Below are 9681 nucleotides of genomic sequence, written 5' to 3' on the forward strand. Positions count from 1 at the left end.
TGACGAGCCAGACGTTCCTGTCTGTGGCATGGCCTGGGATTTTCCAGTCCCATGACTGCTGGTGGCCCTGGGACAGTCACAGGCAGGCTCTCCTCCCCACCACCCAGGTCTCCACACAGCTTCAGCTGTTCCACAGGCACATCCCTTCCCCGTGTCTCCCCTGGCTGGGCTCCATGCAGACCCTCGCAGACCGTCCCCACTCCCAGCAGGACTCCACGCTGGCCTCTACGAGCTGAGGCCACCACAGCTGGGACACCAGGCTCACGGTCCCAGCTCGCTCCAGATGCCACCAGCTCAGCCCAGTCCCACCTCAGTGGGGCAGGACCGAGCCACACAACTCCAGCACAACCCCGTGCAGGAAAACACCGGCTCCAGCCCTCACTCCCAGCCTCTGCCGAGGCTGTACAAGAGGCAGCCTGGGTGAAACCATCGCTCCTACAATGTTTATTTTAGCAACACAAATACGAGATTGAAATTAATTATTGACTGGTGAGCACAGGGATGCAGGGGCACAGCCTCATGCGGAGAGGGCTTGGCAGGGGTGGTGTCCTCCAAAGGACCTGGCCCCTGTCATCTGGTGGTGAAGAAGGGACAGCAGCCAGGTCACAGCAAGACACCCAGGACCCGTGGGTGTCACACAGGGAGGCCGAGGTCTCACTGCAGCCCTGCCGTCAGCCTGGCCCTGCTCCTGGTGGGGTCTCACACCCACAGCGGATGGGGTGGAGCAGTGGGCAGAGCCAGGCTGCCTTCTGCTGGGGCTGAGCCCTGGCATGCACCTGGCCAAAAGCACCTGGCAGGCACTGCAGGGCTGGGACGGGGCGTTTGGAGCAGCACACGTACGGCGGAGATGTGGCCAGCCCCAGCTCGGAAGCACAGCACGCTCAGAGCCACTCAGAGAGGGGATCCTGAAACACCCCGGGCCCAGGCCAGCCTTCCCTGCATCCCACCGCTGCTGCAAACGAAGCAAAGACACGGGGTTCAAAGCAGAAGAGCGTGTATTGCAAGCGGCTGCGGCGTGTTCGGAGAGACTTCCAGCCGCCGGGAGAAAAGAACAGAGGGGTTAAAAATGATCCCAGTCTCTAGGGTTACACTGTGTCATGCAAACAGCCCCGGGGCAAACCCCATCCCAGGAGGGCAAGGGGAGGGTGTGCTGGCCCGGCCGGGGTGGGCGAGGGGCCAAGCACCTCCCGGGGAGCCGGTGTCCCCCAGCCCTGCTGACCAGCAAGCACAGCGCATGCGGGGTGGAGGCTGCGGCCAAGCAGGAACAGCCCTTGCTCTCTCCCCGCCTTACAAATTAAAAAAAAACACCAAACCCCCAAAAAAACCAAGCCACATGGGGTGTCAGCCCCCCACCCGGTTGAGTGGGGCCAAGGGACGGGGGGGGGAAACACTCAGGTACAACCCAATCTGCCTGGTGGGGTGGCCCAGGGGACCGTGAAGAAGGAATCTCCTCTGTAAATGTCACTCGCATGCAAACTCCGGTGCCCCAAGAGAGGAGGGGGTGCTCCCTCCCCGAGAGCCCAGCGGCGGCAGGGTCCCAGGCAGAGGCCAGCACCGGTCTCATGTCCCACGCAGCTTCCTGCTGTCTCTGGGGAGCTCCGTTCAGCTCGAGGACAAGTAAAAACTACTTCAAACCAAACCCATGCAAGGCAGCTATTTGCTCGTGTGTCTTGGCGGCTGCCAGAGGCTCTGGCAGCGGAGTTCCTCTCCTCTTTGGGGAGGGGTGAAAAAAAAAATAATATATATATATTTATACGCAGGGGTTCCCGCCGCGTTCGCTCATCTCTCTGCCTCCATGGTCACGTTGGCCTTCTGTTCTGCCGTGGCCTGCTGGGAGACGGCGGCTGGCCAGCCCGCGGGCTGTGCCGGGGGGGCCGGAGTCCACATGTTCTGCTGCTGGCCGGGGGGTGAAGCCGCGGGCCAGGCGGGGTTGAAGGCCCCGTGCTGGGGCAGCGGTGGGGCCGGGGGTGGCGGGGAAGTCGCCATGGAGGCCACGGGGCTGCTGCTGTTGAAGCTCTCAGAGGCCTTGAGGCGGGAGAACATGGTGAGGGCATCAGGAAAGTTGGGCGGCGTGGCCGGCGTGTTGGCAGGAGTGCACATCTGTGGGAAGGAGACACGGGGTCAGGTGTGTGTGGGGGGGGGTCTCCACCTTCTGCCTCCCGCCAGAGCCCAGCACAAGACCCCTCCGCCCCCACTGCTGCAGCACAGGGAGCTCCCGGACCCACACTGCCCGCAGGCAGCATTATTCACGGCTCTAAAGACTAATGCTGTGGTGAGAGTTCCTGTCAGACGGCGCAGACGGGACCCCACTGCGCCCACTCCTGTGCCCGGCCAAGTTGGGGACCCCCCCTCTGCTCCACGACCCGCTGGTGCCACCCTGGGCCTGCAGCTTTCCGGCTCGGTGGGTGCAAGGCTCAGGCTCAGCTCCCACCCCCACGGGACACGGGGCACACTCGGGCCCTGCCAGGCACCTGCTCTGCACGCTCCAAGTCCCCAGTTGTCCCAGAGAGTCAGATGAGGCCACGGCAGCCAGCAAATCCCTAAGACACATCTGCCCAGGCAGATTAAAGGGTGCCGGGGCACGAGAGTTAAAGGGACAGAGTCTGGGGACAGCTGGGAGAGAGTGGAGGCAGGCAGCACCCATGCACATGCACGCCCTTGTGTGTTTACACGCATCCAGGCGAGCACACGCACGCTCCAGTGGGGCAGAGGTTTGCACGCTCAGTCACTCCAGCAAGCACACGAGGACACGTATGTGCGGCTGGGTGGCGGGCAAGTATCTGTGCACATTTACACAGCCTACAACGGCCTGGTGCTCCAGGCCCCCCCAGGCTCTATCTGTCATGTTGGGGCTGGTCTGGACCACTGGCCATGCCCAAAGCATCCTCCATCAGACCATCCCTCTCTGAGGAGCAGCCCCAACCCCTCTGCAGGGCTCTGAGGGCACCCCTAGACCTGCTGTCCCACTGTGTAGGACAGGCTATGCCACCCCCCGACCACTCTCCAGGAAATCCTTCCTTGGCAGGCAGCTCTGGCAGCGCCCGGCCAGACATCCCTGCCTGCACTCCCCGAGCTGTGAAGCAGCGAGCTGAGCATCAGCAACAGCCCAAAGCGCCCGCCAGCGGGTGCTGTGCCCAAGGCGAGCGCTGGAGAGGTGGGAAAGCACTTACCATCTGATGGTGGTGGCTGTAGGGGATGTTCGTTTCTTGGAAAAAAGCACTGAGAGCAGTCTGGGGGAAAAAAAAAAAAAAAAAAGGAAGATGATGTTACTACCAGCACACAAACTGGGCACCCACCTCATCCCTGCACAACGGTGGGGCTTTGCAAGACCCCAAAGATGATCCAAAACAGGCCCTGGGGGGCTGGACCACGCCTGCACGCAGCTGCTCCCACGTCCCCAAGCAGGGACCCAGGCCTGCCACCTCCTTGCGCCGGGGCAGGCAGCAATCACGTGGATTTGGGATCATCGTGCTCCCCGCCGAGAAGCGGCCGCTGCTGGAGCGGACCCCGGCAGGCGTTTCACAACTCACAACTATCCTCCGCAACTGCTGTGTGCAGGGAGAGGAGGGAAACCAAATCCAAACCCAGCAGGGGAAGCCCAGCTGGAACCAGTTTGATGTGCGTCCAGTCAAGATTACAGTCACCGTATTCACGCCGGGAGATCCCCAGGGCTGGGGCTGCCACAGGTAGCCCACCCCAGAGCATTTCCAATTCAGTCGCAGGCAGGGTACGGTTATGACTGACATCATTTAGGTTAGCTTCCAGTTAAGACCAGTAATAATCTGGTAAATATGTCACATGCCACAGGCATGTGAGAGGACAAGGGGGGTTGCGGGGAGGGAACGCCGAGGCACAAGCTGGCCAGGAGGGCAGACACCCAGCCCAGCTCCGGGAGGAACGGAGGCAGCGGGAGCTTTGGGAGCACACGGGACTGGGCTGATGCAGGACTGGTGAAGCTGGCTCCTGTTCTGTGCCAGGCTTTAACCGAGTCAGGGCTAGAAAACGACATTTTGATTCACTTGCAGATCACACTTGATAGAAATGTTAGATTTCCAAACTGGTTTGGATTCAGTTCTGGTCAGAGGAAGAGCCCCCCCATCAATGCCCATTCAACCCCTCCCCAGGGGCAGCTCCCTGCAGGTCTACGAGCCGGGGTGCGGGGCACAGGGCTGCAGCCAGGCGCTGTCACACCACTCCAGACTTTGCTCCCTTCCTGCAAACCTGTGACTGCAGTTAAAAATCTGGAAAAAGCAGAGGCAGGTTGTACCAAACCCCGCGTGACTGCAGCGGCCACAGTCCCACCACCACACGCACTCCTCGTCCTGGCACCCACGGCCACACGCTCCCGTGTTACACCCAGGGACGGGACGAACGACGGGGAAGTCAGCTCAGCCCGCTGACCCGATGGAAAACTATTCTGCTGCAAACACCCAGGCTGGCAAGGCCTGGAAAGGTGAAGGGGCTGCGCTCACACCTCTGGGGAGCTGGAGTGCTGGTCCTGGCCGCTCGCGCTGGGGTTTATGGTTTCCTGGCTGAACGGGAGTAAACTATCGGCCAGAGCAGGTGACAGCCAGGAGCGACATCTGCAAACAATAATCCCAGACCTGCGGGGGGGAAGCAGTTGCTGCTGTAGAGCCTGGCTGCTCCCAAACCTTGGGAGAAGCACGTGACAGCTGGGCCGGCGAGGCTCTTCCCTGCACTAGCTGCATTTCTCTGCGTTTGATAACACAGTACCCAAACCCTGCACCCAGCCAGGCTGTGACCTGAGAGTCCCTGGCACCCGCGGGCAGGACCTGCCAGATTTCAGCGACGGTCGTACAGCAGGAATAGGGTCTGTGGCCCCGGAGACCAGCTCTGAACAGGCTGGCACACGTCCACGAATCGAGGAAATGTCCGATGGAGACACAGACACTTCCAAGGCAGCAACACCCCCACCACCTCACTACCCTTCGTCCCGGGTGAGGTCCAATGTCGACACCCACAGGCCCTATCGCTCAGACAGAAAGGATCGTGATAAGAAAGGGGGGGTAACAGCAAATGGGAAGCAGAGGCAGAGGTCTGGGTACAGCCAGATACCGTACGCTGATTAAATCTGCTGCGTGCTCCTGTTTTCCAAGTTGGCTTGTATCTGGGACCATGCTGTTGGCAGACAGGGCAGAGAAGGTCCCCGCTGTCCCCCCGAAAGCTGCCCACCGATCCCTGCCGGCGCTGGGATGAAGGCTGTGACCTGGCTGGAGGAAGCACTCCACCACCGCAAGCCCCTCTGCGTAATGCGCTGCGTCTCCTCCCCTCCACCTGCCCCTTTCCAAGCCCGGCAGAAGCAGCCCCTCTGCCCACCACAATGCCCACCGTCCGTGGGGAACGGCTGCCACCTCCCAAGGGATCCAGGACCTCCAGCAGCCCCAACCCCGGCAGGCGAGAGGCCCGTGCACCCATGTCCTTGGTGACACGTGGTGCCAGGGACACGCATGTAACCAAAGCTGCTGATGCCGCCTGGTCTCCAGCCAGCGTCACAAGCGCTGGGGGCAACTGGTGCCCCAGCAAAGCCAATTAAGGCTCCTCTGCTTGAGAAGGAGCCCGAGCCGCAGATCAGCTCTGACCCAGGACCAAAGGCCCCGTCACCCGTGTCACCCTTGGGTGCGAGTGGGAGCAGGGCAACCCCACATCCACTGCCTGGCCAGGACCAGCAGGCGACCAGGCCACCGTGACCCCCCCCCCCAGGATGCAAATACAGGAGCTTTGCAGGAGGCGGATCGCACAGAGATCCTACCAGGGTGCCAAGAAGCACCCGTGGTGACCGAGTCAGAGGGAGGATGGCTGCAAGGGCCGGGTGGGGAGATGAATGCAAGGAGACCTGGGTGCCGAGCAGAACAAACTCAGCCTGGAGGAGCGGGACACCCAGCCGTCTGCAGACACGGGACCCCGGGTGCTGTTTGACCCCCAGCCCATCGCTGCCCAAGCTGCACTTGCACCCGCTCCCAGCCGCACATGTGATAGCGCAGGGGATCGGATGCCAGCACAGGAGATCCGGCCGCAGGGAGCGATTCGGCCACAGAGAACCCACGGTGCTAAAGCAGCCCTCAGGGCACCCTGCCCTTGAGCCACAAAGGAAAGGGAAAGGGGCTCGGTAAAATATAAATACATCAACAGAGGAAGCAGAAATCCAAGCATGGACGCAGCGGGCAGAGCCAGACACCTGCTCCTCCTCTTGTTCCCCAAACACAACCTCACTACACTGAACAGACACCACACTTAGCACCAGGAAAAAGGAAGGAAGGAATGGGTGTTTTTTTTAAAGTCGATTTCTTCTTATCCTTCCCAAGCAGCCCCAGGGGCAATCAGCGCATAACAAAGCCAAATAACACTCTTCTACCTGGGAAGGGGCCTGATCCACCGCTCAGCCCGACATGAAACTCTGTAAATTCTGAAATGTCTCCCTGGCAGCCTGCTGGGTTTCAGCCACAGTGGAGGTACCTTCTGCCCTCCCTGGCTTCTCCCAAAAAGCTGGCACCTGCGGCCCCGAAGGCTGAGTGCCAGCCCTCACCCAGAGACACTCCAAGTTGCTTTCTTCTGCCCGTAAACCTCCCCCTCGGATCAGCTGCCGGAGGGCTGGGCTGGCACAGCCATTCCTCTGGCACCCACCGCGGCCGTCTCTGGAAGCACGGCAGAGCTCACAGCGCTGCGAGAGCTGCGAAATACGCCGGGCGCGCCGTGAGAAAGCCTGCCCCGGGTCCCTACAAAAGAGGAGAAGAGTCACAGCAAGCGGGAGAGGCGATCCACACGCTACCCAGGAACTGCCCCGCTCCCCAGGGATGGAGGGGATGCAAAATAAACAGCTTCCTTGTCAAGCCCCCAAGTATGGTCCAGGCTCTGATCAGCTCGTGCCGCATCGAAGGTGCCTGTATTCCCAACAGTTTCCTGACCTCCCGCCCTGCTTGCTGTCCTGGATCACGTTCCTTTCCCCCAAACTCCGGGTCTGCCAGGGCTGGCAGGACACCACGCGCAGCAAACCCTCTCTGCAGCCCCCACCGCATCCTCCCCCACGACCCACAGCGGCCCCAGAGCAGCCCCAAAGCAGCACGAGCCCACAAAAACCATCCCAAACCATCAGCATCCCATCAGCCCAAAGCCGTCCGTGTTTCACAGCGGCCTCCCTCACCTTCTTGCCGGTGACTCAACGCCCCAGGCTCCTGCTCCCTGGCTGTCACACGTAGCGAGTGGGGCACTTGCCCACTCAGGACAAACCCTGGGTAGGGCAGACAGACGCCAGGAGTGCTCCGGCCGGGACAGAGGCACAGAGCTGGCAGAACCCAACTCCCGCTGTCTCGTCACCGGGCCGTCTAGCTCGCTTCAGCTCCACTGCGCAGACCACCCCTCCGCACTGCGGTCTTACGGGCAGGAGCAACGTCCTCAGGGTGCAAACGGGCTGCTCCGACTCCCACCGCGCCCCTGGAGCAGCACGTTGAATGCGAGGAGACTACGAGTGAAGGCGGCGTAAATTACCGCTGAATTTGCCTGAACTCCACCGATTCATCCTCGCCGCGGACGCGGGCCAGCCAGCAAACGGGTTGTGCACCAGAATAACAAAAGCCTCAGAATATCACAGGCAAGAGGTGAGAGCACGCCGGAGTCAAGAGATGACACCTCCCCAGCAGGGCTCCCCGAAGAAGGCATGCCCAGCAGCCATTTTGCAAAGGGAATTATCTGACCGTTGCACCAAAAGTGAGTGGGAACATGGTAACCGCTCATCGCAGCGCGTTTGTTTACAGCCGAGCTTCCTCTGAGTCATGTGAGCGCCAAGCCGGCAGGAGACGGCTGTTTGTACTTGTGCAACTCGCCAAACGGTGGCAAAGTTGTGCAAAAAGCCTTTTGAAAGAAAAGTTAAACTTTTGCCATCCGGTTCCCAGCTCTTTTGCGACACGCGCGGAGGTGGTGGAAGCGGCTCCCACCCGTCCCAGAGGGCCGCTGTCAAACTGTATTAGTAAACAAAACCCAGAGCACGTTACGCACGCAACACATCCACCGCCACCGGCGCTCCCGTCAGCGCACCGCGGCAGTCAACGGGCCCGGCGGAGGGGAACGCCGGCTCGGCTTTCTGCACGGCCCCCGCGCACCCGCTCGCTCCCTCGGCCACGGCTCGGCTTTGAACGCCTCCGGTTTAGCATCTGGAAACCCCGCGGCCGCACGGCGACGAACTACCTCTGCGCGCGATCCGTCTCCGACGGCTGTCACGATACAGAACAAACCCCCCCCACCGAATAAGGTCGAGGAGGGCTGCCGGCGGCGCCCGTGCCGAAAGCGGGGTGCCCCTCGCCACGGGGCCGGATACAAACCGAACCTCCCGCTCTCCGGACTGACTCAGACCTCCTCCCGCATCGCAAACCAGCCACTTCGATTACAAAGGTGCCATTAGTGTCAAATCCAGCAGCTCGGGACTAGAGAGCTGCCGGGGCTGCAGGAAGAAGGAAAAAAGAAAAAAAGGGGGAAAAAATTTAAAAATCCTATTTAGAAAGAGCTTTGCTTGCTACAGCTGCTGCGCTCCCCGCTTTGCTCCCTGCGCTTTAGCTCCGGGGGTCTCTGGAGGAGCAGAGCACCCGGGAGGGCTGCCGGGGGTGAGGGGGGGGTGTGGGGGCGCACGCTCCCCACCCGCAACCCCAGCCCCACGCGTGACGTTAACCCCTGTCGATGTCACGGAGTATCCTGCCCGCCGGCAAGAGAAAAAGGCGTCTGGAGCCAGAAAAGCTTTGACCTACAAAGTCTCCTCTCCCACGGCTGCCCGAGGGCTCAAACTCTCCGAAGCAGGGACGTGGGAAAGGCTGGGCTGGGGTTTTCCAGCCCACGGCCACGCGGGAGGGTTGGGGCTGGGGAGGGGGGGGGGAGGAGCGCTGCCCGGAGCCGGCCGTGGGGCGGGAGGAGCGCTGGGCGCCCCCGGCCCTTCCGCGGTCCGGAGTGGGACCCCGGCGTGCTGCGGGCCCTCGTCCCGCACCCACCTCGCGCACCGCAGCTCCTCGTTTCCCCGCGTCCCGCGTGGGGCCCACGCTAGCTGAGCGCTCGTGGCGGGCAGGCAGCGCGCCCCACGCGAACGCACCAGGGCCCTGCCCCGCCGAGCGCGCGCGCGCGCGCCCCACGCCCACCGCGGGGGCAGAGCGCGGCCCACGCCACGCGCCGGCCGCCACGCGCCCCACGCCGACGCGCGGGAGTTGGGGGGTGGGGGGGGGGGGAGGGGGGGATGGGTGCGCAGCGGCGTGTCCCGCAGGGCCGGGCCGGGCGCTGCCCACGCTGCCAAAACCCACCCGGTTGCCGCCCGCCCCCCCACGCGGGGACCCGCCCCGAGCGCTCAGGGGGCGATCGGGTCCGGGTCCGGTACCGGGGCGGCGGCCTCACCTCGAACTGCCAGTGGGCCGCCTGCAGCAGCTGCTTGGCCTGGTCGGCGGCGCAACCGGCCGCCAGCACGAACTGGTTGATCATCACTTGGTGCTTGAGCTCGTCCATGGCCCCGGCCCCCCCCCCACCGCCGCCGCCGCCGCCGCCGCCGCGCCCAGCCCGCCGCACCGCGCCGCCCCCCCGCCCTTACGGCGCCGCCACCATGGCGGAGCCGGCGCGGCTCACGCCAATGTTTACTGGGCACTGACTCACGGCGCCCGGCGAGCCCCGCCGACGGCCGCCAGGGGCGGGGCGGGG

At 63.0% G+C, this 9681-nt stretch overlaps 1 protein-coding gene across 1 annotated transcript; it reads right to left on the bottom strand.

The window, feature by feature from the left end:
- Positions 1-421: 421 nt before the first annotated feature.
- Positions 422-9681, bottom strand: UBALD1 (UBA like domain containing 1). Its single transcript, XM_075767330.1, has 3 exons — positions 9385-9681; positions 3171-3230; positions 422-2100 (listed from the first exon to the last, which is right to left on the bottom strand). Exons 1-3 carry the CDS (start codon positions 9490-9492, stop codon positions 1780-1782), a joined length of 489 nt encoding a protein of 162 aa, XP_075623445.1. The 5' UTR covers positions 9493-9681; the 3' UTR covers positions 422-1779.

The sequence above is a fragment of the Balearica regulorum genome, chromosome 15, assembly GCF_011004875.1.
Source record: "Balearica regulorum gibbericeps isolate bBalReg1 chromosome 15, bBalReg1.pri, whole genome shotgun sequence".
Lineage (NCBI taxonomy): Eukaryota > Metazoa > Chordata > Aves > Gruiformes > Gruidae > Balearica > Balearica regulorum.

What these genes read in the sequence shown, in the direction of transcription:
- UBALD1 (XM_075767330.1), bottom strand. Translation starts at nt 9,492, where the DNA reads ATGGACGAGCTCAAGCACCAAGTGATGATCAACCAGTTCGTGCTGGCG. An exon ending in CGGCCCACTGGCAGTTCGAG is followed by an intron (nt 3,231 to 9,384) that starts GTGAGGCCGCCG and finishes TTTTTCCCCCAG; the next exon opens with ACTGCTCTCAGTGCTTTTTT. An exon ending in ACAGCCACCACCATCAGATG is followed by an intron (nt 2,101 to 3,170) that starts GTAAGTGCTTTC and finishes TCCTTCCCACAG; the next exon opens with ATGTGCACTCCTGCCAACAC.